This window comes from Aethalodelphis obliquidens, unplaced genomic scaffold (genome assembly GCF_003676395.1).
Source record: "Aethalodelphis obliquidens isolate GAN/ISIS:26980383/991018 unplaced genomic scaffold, ASM367639v1 scaffold5, whole genome shotgun sequence".
In the NCBI taxonomy this organism is placed as follows: domain Eukaryota; kingdom Metazoa; phylum Chordata; class Mammalia; order Artiodactyla; family Delphinidae; genus Aethalodelphis; species Aethalodelphis obliquidens.
The window spans coordinates 55,232,082-55,251,623 of NW_020837949.1; the positions used below are offsets into that span (position 1 = coordinate 55,232,082).

Here is a 19,542-nt window from a genome sequence, read left to right on the forward strand (position 1 = left end):
TAATTTGCAAACTCTACTGGCTTAAAATTTTAGTTATTTAATTTCTTTCAGGTCAGTAAAATGCTGCACATTTTCAAAAAATATTATAGTTCACTGATGAAAATTTTTCAGAAGAAAACAAAATTTATAATTATAAAATAAATACAAAAAGCACTTCATTTTTAGTGCTATTGCATATTATTGTAATAGGATCATATGAAGTTTTATTTTTTAAGTCAAATATTTTGTAGTGTATTTTTTTGTGGAACATTAAGTGTTTGCTTTAAAAAGATTAAATATTTTAATAAATGTTTCCTTATCTATACAGGTATACACTCCAGAAAGCTAATAGCAGACTTCTGAAGATCCTCTTAGAAGTTGTAAAGACAACAGCAGCTGTTGAAGAAACAATTGGTCGCCATGTCCTTGGTATTCTAGATAGATCTAGTAAAGGCCAGTCATTGACCAGCCTGATCTGGAGGTCAGAAGCAGAGTCACCAATAAAGTCGTGTGTCCATGAGGAACACACAGGAGGTAAAAGTTTTATATGCTGTTGAAACTCTTGTCATTATCTTCAGTAAATCTTGCTGAGTTCAGGGCACTTTACTAGTGTTGAAAATACAGAAGAGAGAATATTAAAGTATTTTCCAATAAAAAGACCTCCAAACACAAATACACTAGAGCCACTCTTCTTAAGACACCGTTATTGTTTAGCATTTGCAAATGGGTGTCTTAGAGTTGTCATTACATATACTCAGGGTTATTACTCTGCTGCGTAAACCAAAGGCTATTTAATTTCCCCACCAATAAAAGAAAAATTCCATATCACCACTCAGGTCTCTTACCAATATCTGTGAGGTATAACCAACATTCTGAAACCACTCTCTAAAGGGAAGAGTTTTTCTCAGATGGAGAAAGATAGGATCTGGATGCTTGGACCAGAAGATCAAGGCCTTCCTTCACTACCATTCCATACCCAAGAACTTCTCCCCAGTTGGAAGCCAGTCATCTAAAAATAAAAATGCCAGTTTATGCAATTTTTGAGAACATTCTGTTTGTTAAGTTTCAGGTGGAGCAAGGAGAAGAAATTATCCCACTTAGAGAAAGTTTACTTAATTACAGGTTGGCCAGTAATATGTTTCTAAGTGCAGAGAAAAGCTTGATTTGGAATTTTAAGTAAAATTGATTTTAAAAACTTAGTTGAATTCAAAGATAATTTTAAAAACTGCTTTTAGTAAAGTAAGAGCCGAAATAATACTGTAACTTTAAACTTTTAAACTCACTCTTTTCAAACTTCGTAGAAGTATTTTTTTTTAAATTAACTTCACTCTTGGTTAAGTTCTCAGTCGAGGGCTATGTGTTTTCTGCATATGAATCTTCATATATAGAAAAGAATTAAGTAATATTTTCTTGATCTCATTGTAAAAGTATTTATCAAGTTATGTTTTTTTAAAAACAATTATCTCATAAACTAGTTTCACTTAACCATTTGGGAAAGGGCATTTTGCTGTGCTGCAGGTAAGACCTACACCATATTCAAAAGACACTCTGAGGAATGTTCTGTACATTACAAGAATATTTTGTGCTTTTTTGTTAGCAGTTCTCCTAGACACTTCTCCAAGTGGTTGCTGAAGTATTCGGCAAACAACATATCTTTTTTTTTTTTTTTTAATAAATTTATTTACTTGTTTATTTATGGCTGTGTTGGGTCTTCGTTGCTGTGCGCAGGCTTTCTCTAGTTGTAGAGAGTGGGGGCTACTCTTCATTGCAGTGTACGGGCTTCTCATTGTGGTGGCTTCTCTTGTTGCAGAGCATGGGCTCTAGGCACGCAGGCTTCAGCAGTTGTGGCACGTGGGCTCAGTAGTTGTGGCTTGCGGGCTCTTGAGTGCAGGCTCAGTAGTTGTGGTGCATGGGCTTAGTTGTTCCGCGGCATGTGGGATCTTCCTGAACCAGGGCTCAAACCCGTGTCCCCTGCATTGGCAGGCGGATTCTTTTGTTTGTTTGTTTGTTTGTTTGTTTTTTGTGGTACACGGGCCTCTCACTGTTGTGGCCTCTCCCGCTGCGGAGCACAGGCTCTGGACGCGCAGGCTCAGCGGCCATGGCTCACGGGCCCAGCCGCTCTGCGGCATGTGGGATCTTCCCGGACTGAGGCACGAACCCGTGTCCCCTGCATCGGCAGGCGGACTCTCAACCACTGTGCCACCAGGGAAGCCCAGCAGGCGGAGTCTTAACCACTGCGCCACCAGGGAAGCCCCAAACAGCGTATCTTAAAAGACAGCAAACTCACTTTCAGAGCAGTGTTCCCATAGTTATAAAAAGGAATAAATTGGTAATTTGTTGTTGTTGTTGTGTTACTTTTATTTTATTTATTTATTTTTAATTTTTATTGGAGTATAGTTGCTTTATAATGTGTTAGTTTCTACTATACAGCAAAGTGAATCAGCTATACCTATATCCCCTCTTTTTGGGATTTCCTTCCCATTTAGGTCACCACAGAGCATTGAGTAGAGTTCCTGTGCTGAACAGTAGGTTCTCATTAGTTATCTGTTTTATACATAGTATCAATAGTGTATATATGTCAATCCCACTCTCCCAATTCATCCCCCCCGCCCCCCCACTCTTGGTATCCATGCATTTGTTCTCTACGTCTGTGTCTCTGTTTTTCTGCTTTGTAAATAAGATTGTCTATACCAAGTTTTTCAGATTCCACATATATGCATTAATATATGATAGTCTTTCTCACTTCACTCTGTATGACAGACTCTAGGTCCATCCACGTCTCTACAAATGACCCAATTTCGTTCCTTTTTATGGCTGTGTGATATTCCGTTGTATATATGTACCACATCTTCTTTTTCCATTCCTCTGGTGATGGACATTTAGGTTGTTTCCATGTCCTGGCTATTGTAAATAGTGCTCCTGTGAACATTGGGGTGTATGTGTCTTTTTGAGTTATGGTTTTCTCTGGTATATGCGCAGTAGTGGGATTGGTGGGTCACATGGTAGTTCTATTTTTAGTTTTTTTAAGGAACTTCCATACTGTTTCTCCAAAATGGCTGTATCAATTTACATTTCCACCAACAGTGCAAGAGGTTTCCCTTTTCTTCACACCCTCTCTAGCTTTTATTGTTTGTAGATTTTGTGATGATGGCCATTCTGACTGGTATGAGGTGATAACCTCATTGTAGTTTTGATTTGCATTTCTCTAATAATTAGTGATGGTGAGCATCTTTTCATGTGTTTGTTGGCCATCTGTATGTCTTCTTTGGAGAAATGTCTGTTTAGGTCTTCTGCGCATATTTTGATTGGGTTGTTTGTTTTTTTGATACCAAGCTGCATGAGCTGCTTGTATATTTTGGAGATTAATCCTTTGTTAGTTGCTTCATTTGCAAATATTTTCTCCCATTCTGAGGGTTGTCTTTTCATCTTGTTTATAGTTTCCTCTGCTGTGCAAAAGCTTTTAAGTTTCATATGGTCCCATTTGTTTATTTTTGTTTTTATTTTCATTATTCTAGGAGGTGGGTCAAAAACGATCTTGCTGTGATTATGTGATTATGTTTAATTTATGTCAAAGAGTGTTTCGCCTGTTTTTCCTCTACGAGTCTTATAGTATGTGACCTTACATTTAGGTCTTTAATGCATTTTGAGTTTATTTTTGTGTATGGTGTTAGGGAGTGTTCTAATTTCATTCTTTTACATGTAGCATAGAGGATTATGTTATATTCCTTTTCTGTGAGAAGGCAGACTTGGAAGGACATCTGATCTACTAGCCTACTTTCTTATGCATGGTTATGCATCTAAGTCTCCCAGTATAGATTAAATATGTCTATGTCCTATTTTAAGATATGCAATAATAGTTTTTCTATTATAAGTAATATAATCAGTTCAGTTATACAGTTGTATTGAATAATGTCTTTTTGCTCTCTGCTTTACACCAATTCTCAGTCCAGTGAAGGAGGCACTGAAATTCCGATTCAAGGCAAAATAAAACCGTGGTACTTAATGTTTTACTTAATACCACTTTATGTATTTGAATCAATTAAGCCTTTTGAAATAAATATTTAATTATTTAACTGTTAATAGATACTGAAAGAATAATATTAAGATACAAAAGGAAAAATTAAATCCTCTGCTAAGAAATATAGTACGAAGACTAGTAAAGCAGAGTTAAGAATTTTGCTGGTGTTATGTGTAATTTCTATTTAATTAGTTTTTGTATTTTTGTGTTTGGCAGTGATGTGCTAGTCTTAGTAACAAAATTAGGAAGATCACTAGTATCATTTGGGGGCACTTAGATTCACTTTGCATCTTGAAGGAAATATTGAATTAATAGAATTCATAATTTAAAACTGAAGAAGATAATGTCTTTAAAATACTGACACCATGTTCCATACGTAAGAATTTTTCTGATGTTTCTTCAGATTTTTAATGAAAGTATTATTGTAAAAACTAAAATGAACTTTTGAAATATTTCTTTTATGTCTTATTTAATATAACAAAAAGCTCAGTTTTAATCTGATTATGAAGGAACTCTTGCTTTTCAATTTTTATATATGACCTTTTGTTGTGAGCAGTAGCACTTGTAATCTGTTTGCAGCCCTCAAGTCTGAACTTGTTTAGAGTTTAAACATGTGTGGACTTGTTAACTCTCTAAAAAAATAAATAATTGACTTGCTAATATTTGCTTCCTCGTAAGAGCAACCTAGTTTATGAAATTGAAGGGAAATTTTGAGCCAATGTGAAATCGCTTGAACTTGAGTGAATATTAGACTAGTTCATAAAAATGAGTTCCCCTAGGATGTGTTGAAAGAAGAGGTCCTTTAGGTCTACACTCTGATGGTTCAGTAATAAAATACATATACCTCCCCCTTAGAAGACCAGGGACTAAATCTTACTTGCTGCAGATTTTTTTGGAGCAGTGTGTTGTTACAGCAAGAATACTGGATTAGTATGAGGAGATCCTTGTTTTAGCTCACTGTGACCTTGAGCAAGTCTCTTAGCCTCCTGGGGCCTCACTTCAGTTTACTCATCTGTTAAGTGTAAGAGTCACACAAGAGTCAGTGGTTTCCATTTGGAACGCCAGAGATCTTCAGGCCACTGGGGCAGGGGAATGCTCTATCCTGTCACCCGCCCTGCTTAAACTGAGAAGCTTGTTGCTATCTGTATGGAATGAACATGGTAAAATCCATAAAAAAAGTGACTGAAGACCTTTTGAATAACCATCATCTACCATGTTTAAGACACAGATCTGAGTGGTTGGCCAATCTGAAATCATGATTCTGTTCACCAAACTGGTCATTCTGAGATTTCTATTGGCATTTTATGAAATTGCCCTGCCAATTTATCTTTTTCTTGCCAAAGACTAGTTATAATAAATACAGTACAAGTTTGATGTTGTTCTCATTCCTTTATTTCACTGGAATAAACAAAGTTCTGTATCTTCATTGGAACATATTTGATTATTTTTATTCGTTTGTTTATATCTTCAAAATGTTATCAGTAAAATACATTAAGCTGGTTCACATCTTCATATTTTCTAGGTACTTTAATGTCTATTTTTTTATTAGCCATTTAAAAAATTAACATTCAGTGGCTTTTTCTTTTTTTTTTGCGGTACGCGGGCCTCTCACTGCTGTGGCCTCTCCCATTGTGGAGCATAGGCTCCGGACGCGCAGGCTCAGTGGCCATGGCTCACGGGCCCAGCCTCCCTGCGGCGTGTGGGATCTTCCCGGACCGGGGCACGAACCCGTGTCCCCTGCATCAGCAGGCGGACTCTCAACCACTGCGTCACCAGGGAAGCCCTTCAGTGGCTTTTTATAAGCCATTTTGTTTTATATATCCTTTGTATTTTGTGTTTGAGATTTGCTCCCATGCAATATATAGTATCTTCAGGTTTTTTCCTCACCATGGATTCCTTCTCTGTACCCTAAAACATGCTGATACCTTCATAATTTAAAAAAAAATTGTTTTTTCTTAGCTTTGCTCCCCCCTTAAGGTAAACCGCAACAAACTCTATGTGAGATTAGACCAGCTCTTGCTTCCACCAGCTTTGGTTTCTGTTTCTATAGTACCAAAGCTGTTCTCTCTAAGGACAGCAGTGACCTTCTGATTGTCACATCCAGTAGCATCTTCTCAGTCCTTGTCCCGTTTGACTTTCTAGACAAATAACATTATTGAAGTCTCTCTCTTTCTGAAACATCCTCTTCTTGTCTCCTGGAACATCTCTTTCCTGTCTTTCTCTGACTTTTTTTTTTACACAGGTTCTTCTGTTGGCTTATGCTCCAACCGTTGTTTGTCCTCTTCTCACTAAATATTGCTCCTAAGGCAAATGTGTCTACTTCCAGGGTTCAACTCTCACCTTTCTACAGTGACTCCTAAGTCTCTACAGACCCATATTTCCAGAAGTTGACTTCTCTCCTCCACATAGCCCATTAACACTTCAGACTAATCATTTTTCATGCTTACTCTGTATACTTTCTCCTAATTCTTTAATATTTCTCTTAATGACTCTTCTGTCCTCTAAGAATCATCTAAGCTGGAAACCCAGAGTCATCTTTTACTACTTTTCTTTCTCTCTTGTCTTATACATTCAGTTTTTTCCAACCTGTGACCAGCCCCCGTCCGCCTTTAACATTTCTTATCTGGGCAATTGAAATAGTATTCTAACCAGACTCTTCTCCTTCTCCAACCCTTCCTCTGCATTGCTGCAGTTTGCTTCCTGATTCACACATTTGATATTATCTTCCTGCTCAAAAAACGATTTACTTCCCCATTATTTATAACAAAAAAACCCAGGTTCCTGAAAAATTTAAGACCATTCACAACTTGGATCCAGCCTACTTTCTAGCAACCTTTTTTCTGCTCTCTCCCCTACCTCATCCTTTCTTCGCCACATACTTGCACACCACAAAGCTGCCTTGATTGCCCATCGTATCAGACTATCATCTTTCCTCAGATTTGTCAGATTCTCTGTATCCATTAAAAGGAAGTGTCCCTAGAATGCATTTAATTCCTTAGATAAAGGTGCTATATTACATAGGTATTTTTAGTTTTTTTAACACCAGTTGTAAACTAATACTTCTTGCTTCCATAACTTCATCAAAAATATCATTTAGGGCTTCCCTGGTGGCGCAGTGGTTGAGAGTCCGCCTGCTGAGGCAGGGGACATGGGTTCGTGCCCCGGTCCGGGAAGATCCCACATGCCGCAGAGCAGCTGGGCCCGTGAGCCATGGCCGCTGAGCCTGCGCTTCCGGAGCCTGTGCTCCGCAACGGGAGAGGCCACAACAGTAAGAGGCCCGCGTACCGCAAAAAAAAAAAAAAAAAAATCATTTATTTTCTAGACCACATTAATTTTATTTACTGGCTTTGTAATAAACATTGTACTATATCTGAACTTATTTTGAATTCTAAGATCATTTTGAACTCATGAATATTTATAAACTGTTAATCCCTATTATTAAGACATTCAGTTTTGAATATGTAGAATAATGTAAGTAAATACCAGTCTAGTTGTTGTTTTTCAGTTTTGAAAATAAAAATGCAAAATGAAATTGTATCTGCTGCTACACTAAGAATTAGACAAAACTATGTAGTAGCAAACATTTAAAGTTATTTTCTCTAGGGACTTCCCTGGTGGTCCAGTGGTTGACTTTGCCTTCCAATGCAGAGGATGTGGGTTCGATCCCTGTTGGAGAGCTAAGATCCCACATGCCTCACTGGCCAAAAAACCAAAACATAAAACAGAAGCAATATTGTAACAAATTCAATAAAGACCTTAAAAAAGAAAAAAAGGTCCACACAATGTCATTTTCTAGAATGCAGTTTTGGATTCTTCAGCCAGTGACTTACACAGAGGAGGTGCTTAGTGAATGTTGAATTGTGCTGGGACTTCCCTGGTGGCACAGTGGTTAAGAATCCACCTGCCAATGCAGGGTACACAGGTTCGAGCCATGGTCCGGGAAGATCCCACATGCTGCGGAGCAGCTAAGCCCATGCGCCACAACTACTGAAGCCCAGGAGCCTAGAGCCCTTGCTCCACAACAAGAGAAACCACCGCAGTGAGAAGCCCACGTATTGCAACAAAGAGTAGCCCCCGCTCGCTGCAGCTAGAGAAAGCCCGTGCGCAGCAACAGAGGCCCAAGGCAGCCAAAAATAAATAAATAAAATGTTGAATTGTGCTGAGTTCAGATCTTGTATCTGAAACCACATCTGATATCATTACTACATGACACTGAGAGACTTCCATATGACACCAGCTACTTTAGCAAGACTTTTTAATAAATAGCTCTTATTCTCCTGGGTGATTGTATCATACTGAATGTTTGTTTATTCCATGTACTTTGGAAATTACAATTTCTTGTGACTTTAATTTGTTAAATTTGTACAGTTACTGATAAGAAATATGTACTACTTGTAGTAAAAGAATAGGTGATTCCTCTTCAGGAAATTTCATTGTTCAATTGTAGCATGCTGCCCACAGATAAGTACTATATCCCCTGGCAGTGATAAATAACATATGCTTTTATTTCAGTTTAGAGAAAACACTTCTAAAGCTTTATCTTCTGCCCACGTAAACTCAGTTTTCTTTACATAAGAAAAAAAGACCAGTGTGGAAACACAAGTCCATAGTTAAAATTAGAAATGCTTATTAGTCTAACCTTTTCCCAGGATAGCTATTACAAAAGTAGCAAGTTGCAAAAAGATTTTAGTCCCTTTTACTGTCTAGCCAAGCAGGTGATGCTGCCCAGTATAGTGCTTAGAAATCAAAGGGTCTGCTCCATGCAAAATCAAGCACTTCTGTCGTTCCATACACCTGGAATATCCCATTGCACAACGTTTTCTTTTCATGTTGTTGTTTAGATATTTGTTTTTCATTACACCATGTGTAATGTCCTTGCGGATAGGAACCAAATCTTGCCACCTATGTGTCTCCATTACTTAGTAAACCCTACGCGACGAGCATTTAGTAAATATCCGTTGAAAGGTGTTTTAAATTTTTTATTAAAGAAAAAATACTAATTATCCCAAATATTAATTTCTGCCAAGCACTATTAGCTAGCATGGCATTATTCTTCCCCTTCTTATACCTGGTAGGTTATCAAATAATATTACATTCTGTATTTGCCTATTTTATTTGTTTTGTTGCAGTGATAACTAAGATAGCTTATAGTTCCAATGATTTCAAGTTTTAATTTGATTTTATTTTGTAACCTTTTTTTTTTTTACTATAATTATTATAATTGATTTATACCTTTAAAATAGTGTTATTCTGGTTACAGATGAATCTAAACCCTCTTATTCTGGAAGTGATATACCAAGGAGTGACAGTAGCATGTGGTCCAAAGTAACTGAGGAAGGAACGGAGCTGTCACAGCAGCTCATGAGAAGTGGCTTTACTGGAAATGAAATAGACCCTGAAAATGAAGAACTTATGCTGAACATTAGCTCTCGACTACAAGCGGCAGTTGAAAAACTCCTAGAAGCCATAAGTGAAACTAGTAGTCAGGTAACCTCCTTACGTTGCTAATATATACTGAGTTGGAAATAAGTTTTCTTTTAAGCCGGGGAACGAGGACTAAATGTTTTCTCTTTACTGTCTCACAGAAATCTAGTTTGGTTCCTCTTTAATAATTGGTTGTCTTTGTGACAACCAATTGCTGATGGAGTCTTTAAATTCTGAAATTCAATGTTTTAATTTTCAGATTTTTCTAGACTCTTACACATTACTTTTTTTGATACCGAAAGAGATTTTAACTTTACCATTGTATGAAATATTCCATTATAATATATTTTATTTATTTGAAGGAATGGTATAAGGAATCTCTATAGCAAACCGTGTGCTCAAGTATGTCATAGCAGTACTATTAAATATAACAGATCAAGCCTACCATTCCTTCCTGTGATTTTTACATTCTTTTCACAAATATGATTAGAATACCTCACTTTACTACCTTGGTAGGAAACTAGAGTGAGGGACGGTTTCTACATTGAAGTATTGTTTTCATAGAACTTTTGAGAGTATATACCATTGTATTTATACCTTAACTTGCAACTTTCTCTGTCTATAAAATTTTTATACCCTGTATAGTAATTGTCTCTTAAGTACTCTATGCAGAATTTTAAAAATTGTTTGCTGTTTTAAAATGAAGTAATTTCACTTATTTTAAAAATACTTAATTTAACTGTAGAATCACAACTCTCATGTTAATCAAATGAGTGCTTTATTGTCCTAAGCTACAGGGCCAGTATTATTAACATTTTTTCACTGGTATCTTTATTCAGAGTATTCTAGATCCCATGTGCATTTTAAACAAAAGTTGAGAAGTTGAAAGAGTATCTTTGATCTCTTGCTATTTCTGATGTCTGGCCTCCATTGATGCTACTTTTTTTTCTTTAAGAAATTATTCTGTTTCTGCAGTAGCAATGACTATTGGATGCTACTCTCCTTAGTAAACTGAGCCAATTCTGGCATTTTCAACTGTTGCTTTTCAGCACTTTTAATGCTTGAATATGCATCATAATTATTCCTTTTATCCTGTGAAAGTCATACAGCTGATTCTATACTGAATTTCCACATGATCTTGCTTTTTTTTTCTTTTTTGCTTATTTCAGCCACATTGGTATTTAATTTCTGTTTTTATCTTTTATACCGTGAAAACAGCTGTTAATACTTTTCCTTTTTTGACCACTATTAAATACTTTTGACCTGGATCTTGAGCTCTGTTAATACTGTTGCTACTACCTGATACTCATTGTAATTTATTGACAATCTAGTTAATGCAATATATTTGTCATTTGACACGGAAAAAGGGTATACAAATCAGAAGCGATCAGTGGTTGGACTTGTTCCTACAGGCTACTGAAGAGAAACTTTCCCCATAATCCATTAACACTGTCAGCAGACAAGTGCGGGAGATACACCTGAAACAGTCAGTCTTCCAGGCTAAGATTACAGCTTATCAGATCTGCTTCTGTGTCCAGGTAGTGAGGTACAGTAGGAGCCTGATGGTTCTCCATTTGTTCAATACTAAAGCGGCAATATGTAGATTTTACTGTATTGTTTCAGTTTAAATATCACTGAATAGATCACAGAAATTTTGCCCAGAGCAGTAAGTAGTTCTCAAAGTGTGGTCTCTAAAGCAGCAACATAAGCACCACTAAAGACTTGTTCTGAATGTAAACTCTCAGTCTCCACCCCAGACCTACCAAATGATGGGGCCCCAAAACCTGTGTTTTAACAAGTCCTTTAGGTGATACTGATACAGACTAAAGTTTGAGAACCACTGACCTAGAAATTATTATTATAATATTCACATTATTCTAGCGGAATTTTGAAGTGTTCTACTAATATCTGTTATATAAAAGGTTGAAGTAGTTGTTGACACTTGATATAAAAATCATTTTTCTTAGATGAATTATATTTTTGAGGCAGTGGGAATAGGAGCTCTGTAAGATTTTCTTTACACTTAGTTCAGTTACTACTCTTCCATGGAGAGATGTTGAAAGACATTGACTTCTTCAGAATATTCTCATTAATAACTAAAATTATTTTGAACATGATGAATATTTTTAACAGTCAGATAGATGCAAAATAATGTGTGGTCCTCTTTGTGAAATGACTAGTATTCCGTTTTCTTTTTAATGAGTCATTATTTGGTTCTTCTTCATAATGGAATATTTCCCTTTTATCTTGATTCTTTTTCGCTTGTCATAAAAAAAAACCTAAAACAGAACTGACACTGCTATATCTTTTTGCTTGCAGTGAAAGAGAAATTCAGGTAAATAACTCTGCATAGGATACCCTGAGAGTAGAAAAGAGAGCAGTATCTGACAGTTTAGGGAAAGGTAGGAACAAGTAAAGCTTATAGGAGGACTCGATGCTTTGAGATGAGTCACTCATTCATCAAATTTATTGAACACCTGGTATGTAACAATTGCTCTTCTAGATACTGGAGGTACAGCACTGAACAAAATGTACAAAGTCCCTACTCTCACAGAGGTTACAATATAATGGTGGGGACTGATAATAAATAAACATAGTATGCCGGATGGTTGATACCTACTGTGAAGGAAAATAAAATAGGGGAGGTAGAGCATTATGGGGGAAGAGGACATTTTACGTAGGAAAATTAAGGAAGACCTCTCTGATAATGTGATGGTCAAGCATCTACCTTAAGGAAGTATGGGAGACAGCCACATAGGTAAGTTGGGGAAGAATGTTTCAGGCAAAGGAATAGTGAGTACGAGGCCCTGAGGTGGTCATTGAGGTGGTCACGTGCTAGTTCTTTGTGTGGTTGACAAAGAGCCCAGTGTAGCTGGAGCAAGAAGAGTGGGCACAGTGTGGGAGACAAGGTCATAGTGATACCTGGGAACCAGATCACATGGAACTTGGAATTTAATTCTTAAAGAGATGTAGTCATTGGGTACAGTTTTTTAACTTGTCATTTTGAAGTAATTTCAGACTTACAGAAAAGTTGCAAAACTAGCACCGAGAGTTCCCATGTACTCTTCACTCAGCTTTCCCTAATGTTCACATCTTTTGTAACCACACTATAGTTATCAAAACTTAGAAATTAAAAGTGGTACAGTACTATAAACTACAGACTGGATTTTACCAGTTTTCCCACTAATGTCCTTTTTCTGTTCTAGGATCTATTCCAGGATCGCACATTGCATTTAGTTGTCATGTCTTCTTCATCTTCTCCAGACTCTGTTAGTTCCTGAGTCTTTCTTTGCCTTTCATGACCTTGACACTTGAAAAGGACTGGCCAGTTATTTTGTAAAATATCCCTCAGTGTGATTTTGTCTATTTTCTCATGATTACATGAAGCTTATTCATTTTTGACAAGAATACCATTGAAGTTATGTGTCCTTCTCTGTGTGTCAAATCGAAAGGCACATGTCTTATTACAGGTGCTGTTAATCTCGATTACTTGTGGTGTCAGCTGGGTTTCTCCACTGTTTGATACTATGCACATTTCCTGTTTCTCTTTAAACTTCCATCCACTAATCTTAGCATCCATTGGTAGATCTTGCCTGCACAGTTACTACTGTGGTGTTCCAATGGTGATTTTCTATCATCATTCATTCATCATTCCTTCATTTATTGATTGGAATTATTCTGTAAGAGCTGTTTCTTTTTTCTATTATTTATTTACTTATTTTTATTTTTTGCTGCGCACGGGCTTTCTCTTTTTGTGGCAAGTGGGGGCTCCTCTTCGTTGCAGTGTGTGGGCTTCTCATTGCAGTGGCTTCTCTTGTTGCAGAGCACAGGCTCTAGGCACGCAGGCTCTAGAGCGCAGGCTCAGTAGTTGTGGCACACGGGCTTAGTTGCTCTACGACATGTGGCATCTTCCCGGACCAGGGATTGAACCCGTGTCCCCTGCGTTGGCAGGCGGAGTCTTAACCACTGCACCACCAGGGAAGTCCCAAGAGCTGTTTCTTCACTCACATTTATTTACTTAACTAATCGAGTTTCATATGAACTCATAGCTATTAATTTTTTTCAGTGGTTTATAATCCAATACTACAGTAGTTTGTTTTGTTCCAGCTTTGTCAGTAAGAACTCTTTCAGGTTGGCACTTGTGCACTTTCAAAGTGCTTACTCTTTTGAGCATTTGCACTATCAGAGACTCCAGGCCCATCTTGTATTTTCCCTGCCCCAGCCCTAGAATCAACTACTTCTCCAAGGAATTCAAGTTCCCTTTATTGGAGAAAGATACTTAGAAACCAAGACCTGGGTGCTATATGTGCTTATTGTTAACTAAGGTGTTATGGTCCTCTCAGCAGACAGTTTGAAAATATATGTAGTATATTAACCCTTGCATATATATTTATTTCTGTATCTATCTGCATATATAATAGAAATATAATTTCATATCGATACCTCCGATCCCCATCCAGTACCACAGCATTCTTTCTCCCCTTTCCCCTTTCCTTTGTAACTTTGTTCTCCAAAGGCGAAAAACCAGGCTCTCACAATCTACAGCAGTTTTATTCATTTGTTAACCATTTATACCCATAAAGTAATTTCATACCCATATATACCCATAAAGTAATTTTACAGTTGCTAACCTATATCCCTGTGAAAAACAAATTTACTAACTAGAGTACAGTATTTATGTACAGTAGTTTTGGGTCTTTAGCCGTACAGTATACAATCAAAATACTGTTTTTCAAAGTATCCTAGGTTAACTCTTTTCTCCCCACACCTTTAGTGTGGTTTTGTTATTCACTTTTAATACAATAAGAATTATTTATTATAGTTTTTATTCCATTTTGGGTTCCCCCACACTTTGGTTAATTTTTTAAAAATTTATGTACGGTAAATTTCATTTGTGCGTAGACAGTTCTTTTGGTTGTGACAGATGCATAGAGTTATGTGTCTACCACCACAAACATAATGCAGAACATTTCCATCACCCCAAAATTCCCTGGTGCTGCTCTGTTCTTTTATAGTCAGCCCCTCCTCTACCTCCTGCCCTTGAAAATTACTAGCTGCTTTCTGTCCCTATAGTTTTGTCTTTTCCAGAGTGTCATTAATGAAATCATACATTATGCATTATTTTGGGTCTGGTTTCATTTTCTTAACAAAATACTTACAAGATTCATCTATGTGTGTTAAGTATTTGTTTCTTTTTAGAGCTGAGGAGTATTCCATTGAATGGATGCACCCGTTTGTTTATCCAAAGGACATACAAATTGTTTCCAGCTCCGGGTCATTAGAGATTTTTCAGCAACTGATCTAACTTACATTTACCAAAAGGATCACTTTGACCACCTTGTTAAATATAGACTGGGGGGATGGAGGGGTGCAGGACAGAAGCAAAGAAACCAGTTGGAGAACTTGCCCAGGCTTATAAGTTAGGTGTAAGTTAGAATTTGAATCCAGGCAGTCTGGCTTCAGGGTCCATGCTCTCAACTGCCACTTTTTCTGCCCTTTGAAAAATGAAAGGAGTGAATCATTCTGTCAGTTACTGCTGACAGGTCATGTTATAGCCTGAGGAGTAGATTTTAAAATCTGGGAGGTGTGTGTGTGGGGGTTGTCATTGGTTACTTTACACGAGCAGTTTCAGTGAAGTAATGGAGGTGAAAGCATAATTCAAGAGGAAATGAGAGGGAAAATGAGTCTTTTAAGTAAAGACTCACAAGACAAGTAGAAACTAAGTGGGTGGGTCAAGAAGAAAATTTGTGGCAAATGGCATAGCATGTTGGTGTAAACCAGCATGATGTGTTTGAGGATACTGGATAGTTTTGTGTTATAAACATCCAGGGTGGAATGTGGGGAACAGAGGGTAGAAGGATAGCAGTGGTTAGCACATAGTCCCTTGAGGGCTTAGTTAAGGAGTTTTAACTTTATGCTGAAAAGTATGGGGAGTCATTGAAATATTTTTGGTAGAAAATAATAATATCAAATTTGTGTTTTAGAGAGAATTCCTCTGGCAGCAGTGGGGTGAATATATGGGCAGGAAAATAGTGAGGAGAGATGCTGAATATGCAGAAACAGGAGACTCTTAAAATATTCCAGTGAAAAGGGATAGAAATCAAGTTAGCGCAAGAGGGAAGTGATTTTAAAACTTGTAGAAGTTGAATTTGATAGAAGTTGGTGTGACATTGAATGTAGGGGATAAGGAAGGGGAGAGGAAACCACACGTGAATCCTTGACCAACTAAGTTGTTGGTGTATTTCCCTTACTGAGTTGGGGGATGCAAAAGAAGTGAATAATGAGTTCAGTTTTAGGTAATTTGAGTTTGAAATGCGTAGAGGGAGAAGATATTCCCTAGAGTCTAGAGTTTGGGAAACTAGATTGGAAGTTGTCATCATTTTAAAGATGTTTGAAACCATGGTTTTCGAGAGTGTACAGAGCTAATTTTTTGTCCTGGTAGAGTGCTGAGATTTAAAAGAGAATAAAGGTAGATAAGTCTACAAAAGATACTGAGAGTGAGAGAGGAAAATCAAGAGAATATCAAGAGAATCAATATCAAGTGTCATAAAAGCCAGATGAGGAGTGATTTTCCATAAGTGTCAGATACCATGGAAAGGTAACAGATGCTGAGGATTTAGTGTCCCTTGGATATTTTAGTATAGGTGTCATCAATGACCTTGATGAGAACAGTTTCATGGAGTTGATAGAGGAGAAATTCAAAATTCAGACATTTACAGAAATAGCGTTGAAGAAATAGAGATAGCAATTTCATGATACCTGGCCGTGAAGAAAACAGGAGACCATTAGCTTGAAAGGGGGAGAATGCTTTTTTTTAAGATTCAAGTGTTTATATTGAGTAGCAATGGAAAAGTTGAAGATACACATCAGAGGGGATGGGCTTTGTGGAGCCAGATCCTTGGGGTAGGTGAGGGTGGAATCTGGAACACAAGTGAAAGGTGTGGCCTTTGGATCAGAGAGACTCTGCCTCCTTTAAGATTGGTGAGAGAAATTATTGCCAGTGATTGTGGACTTTTGTTTGGGGTTGGGGAGGAGTTTCATTGAAAAGGCCCTGTAGTCTAAGTAAATACTGACAAATAATCAAGGTTCTTTCCCTTTTTTTTTTTTCTTTTTTTTTTTACTGGTTTGGTTTTATATGTTATATAATTTTAGTGGGAAATCATGATTAAGTCTTGTACTTAGTTTTAAGTTTAGGGGCTGCTTTAGGTTGCATAGATGCATCTTGCTTTAATAAAAGAATTAGTAAGCATTTTCTTTACTAAGTATCAGGGTATCTGCCTTTATAGCCTGGTTTCATAATATCTTTTATGAGTATTTTACTTTATGTATTTGATTTCATAAGTGATTTGCCCAATGGCATGTCCAAATCCATATAATAATGTATTTACTGTGATGGATTTTACTTCTCTTTTGCTGAGACAGGCTGCTATAAATATTGAATATATTCAGGCTTGTATTCAACCTATTGCAGTTTCTTATTGGTTGGGATGGCTTTTGTTGGAATAGGAGTAAAATTGCTGTAAGTCTAGTCTCAAGCCCTTAGAAAGTTAATCTCTTTAACATGATCTTTATTTAGTAGGGTCTTTGTGGTTCTGCAGAGAAGTTTTATCTTTGATTGTATGGTTTTAGATTCCTTTTCTTTCTTTTTCTTTCTTTTTGGCTGCTTTACGGTGTGCGGGCTTTTCTCGAGTGGGGGGAGGCTACAGTTCGTTGTGGTGCGCGGGCTCATTGCAGTGGCTCCTCTTGTTGCGGAGCACGAGCTCTAGGTGCGTGGGCTTCAGTAGTTGTGGCGCACAGCCTCAGTAGTTGTGGCTCGCGGGCTCTAGAGTGCAGGCTCAGTAGTTGTGGCGCATGGGCTTAGTTGCTCTGTGGCATGTGGGATCTTCCTGGACCAGGGCTCGAACCTGTGTCCCCTGCGTTGGCAGGCGGATTCTTAACCACTGTGCCACCAGGGAAGTCCCTGTTTCAGATTCTTGATTCTTGGGTCAGGTAGAAATAGGAATCAGTCTGTTATGTGGAAGTAGTGTTTTAGCAATTAAAGTTTTCCAGAATCCTGAGTTACTGTTTACAGCCATAGGAGATTATTTACCAAGAGATTCTTTCAGGCGTTAGAAGAAAACAGTGAATGAGGAATTTACTCCCAAAGAAATGATTTTTATTATAGGCAACTCTCATGAATTTATTAATAATCATTTTTTAGAATAATGGAACTTAAGGTACTTTTCTATATTTTCTCCAAAAAGGAGCCTTTTTATGAGGATGAAACAGTAGTACTGTAAGTTAAGATTTTGTTTTCTCATTGTTGTATTTTAAAACATAAACTGTGGGCTTCCATGGTGGCACAGTGGTTAAGAATCTGCCTGCCAACGCAGGGGACACAGGTTCGAGCCCTGGTCCAGGAAGATCCCACATGCCGCAGAGCAACTAAGCCCATGGGCCACAACTACTGAGCCTGTGCTCTAGAGCCCACAAGTCACAACTGCTGAGCCCACGTGCCACAGCTCCTGAAGCCCGTGTGCCTATAGCCTGTGCTCCACAACAAGAGAAGCCACTGCAATGAGAAGCCCGCGCACCGCAACGAAGAGTAGCCCCCCACTCGCAGCAATGAAAACCCAGCGCAGCCAAAAATAAGTAAAAAGCAAATAAATTTATTTTAAAAAATAAAAATAAAACATAAACCTTAATAAAGTGTTGAAATACATTTGCCATTAGGTGTTGCTACCAGTGTGTGTATTATAAGCATCAGGGCTCTGTCAGGGTATTGTAGCCAGGATTCAGTCTATTAAGTAACTTAAAAAAAAAAAAAATCAAAATACAAAAGAGAGCAACAGAAGTGGTTTACAAGTTGGGGGAAATATTTCTGGGGAAAAGGTTAAATAGCTTGATATTGTACAATTACAGTAAAGCTGAAAACTATACCGCAAATTAATAGCCTTCAAATATACATTAAAATCTTGATTATCTGAAACCAGGGGATAATGAGCTAGTCTGGATAATTAAAAGGGTGTCCTCTTAAAAATTGAAATTATTTTAACTTTTTTTGATTGCAAAGGGTTTTATGTGCTTTCTAAAATTTAAAAAAAATATATAATTTGAATTATTCCAATTCAAAGTAATCTATCTGGACATCAATACATATAATATACCATCAGTTAATACACTGTTTTGGGGAGAGCTATTTGCCCCTATCTTAAATCGTCTTTACTGCTGTTTTGAGTCTTTTCCTCCTTTAATTTTACTCTGTTTTCTTTGTGGTTAGTTTCTTAACCTTGACTTATATTCCTGGTTATAAGGGGGTACACCTTACTTATAAATTTTTATTTTACATGAGTAAACACAGGTTTTACATGCTTTCAAAAGTAGGGGGAAAAATAGACTATAATTTGAATTATTTTAATTCAGGGTCACCTTTCTGAACATTTAATGTAGTATACCATCAGTTAATGTACTGTTATGAGGGATATTTGCCCCATTCTAAGTCATCTTTTTTTTTTTTTTTAAACAGAGAACAGGAGTATTTATTTATTTTTAAATTTATTTATTTATTTTGGGCTGTGTTGGGTCTTCATTTCTGTGCGAGGGCTTTCTCTAGTTGTGGCAAGCGGGGGCCACTCTTCATCGCGACGCGTGGGCCTCTCACTGTCGCAGCCTCTCGTTGTGGAGCACAGGCTCCAGATGCGCAGGCTCAGTAGTTGTGGCTTACGGGCCTAGTTGCTCCGCGGCATGTGGGATCTTCCCAGACCAGGGCTCGAACCTGTGTGCCCTGCATTAGCAGGCAGATTCTCAACCACTGCGCCACCAGGGAAGCCCCCCCTAAGTCATCTTAATCTGCGGCTTTTTTGAGTCTTTTCCTCCTAGTTTTCTCTTTTCTATGTAGTTAGTTCTTGGCTGGACCTAAATGTTTCTATTTATAAAGGGATATGTCTTACTTTCAGGGTTTTGTTTTTGCTTCAAATAAGAGAAATTGAACACCAGGTTATGAAAATAAACTTATTCTCAGAGGGAGCTGGGAAAGAGTATCTTGAGAGGTGTTTGATATGTTGAACATGGGTCCAGCCAGCTCATAAAGTGAACATCTAGGATGTTGATGATTTTGTATCTGCTGAAGCCCCAGTAAAGTC

At 37.5% G+C, this 19,542-nt stretch overlaps 1 protein-coding gene across 13 annotated transcripts in view; it reads left to right on the forward strand.

The window, feature by feature from the left end:
* AKAP9 (A-kinase anchoring protein 9) overlaps nucleotides 1-19,542 on the forward strand; it is a 145,547-nt gene that overhangs the window by 80,826 nt on the left and 45,179 nt on the right. For all 13 annotated transcript variants that reach the window (XM_027102407.1, XM_027102410.1, XM_027102405.1 and 10 more), the window contains 2 exons: nucleotides 308-513; nucleotides 9,258-9,484. In XM_027102407.1, the coding sequence (XP_026958208.1) occupies nucleotides 308-513; nucleotides 9,258-9,484 (433 nt within the window). The remainder of the gene's footprint in view (nucleotides 1-307; nucleotides 514-9,257; nucleotides 9,485-19,542) is intronic.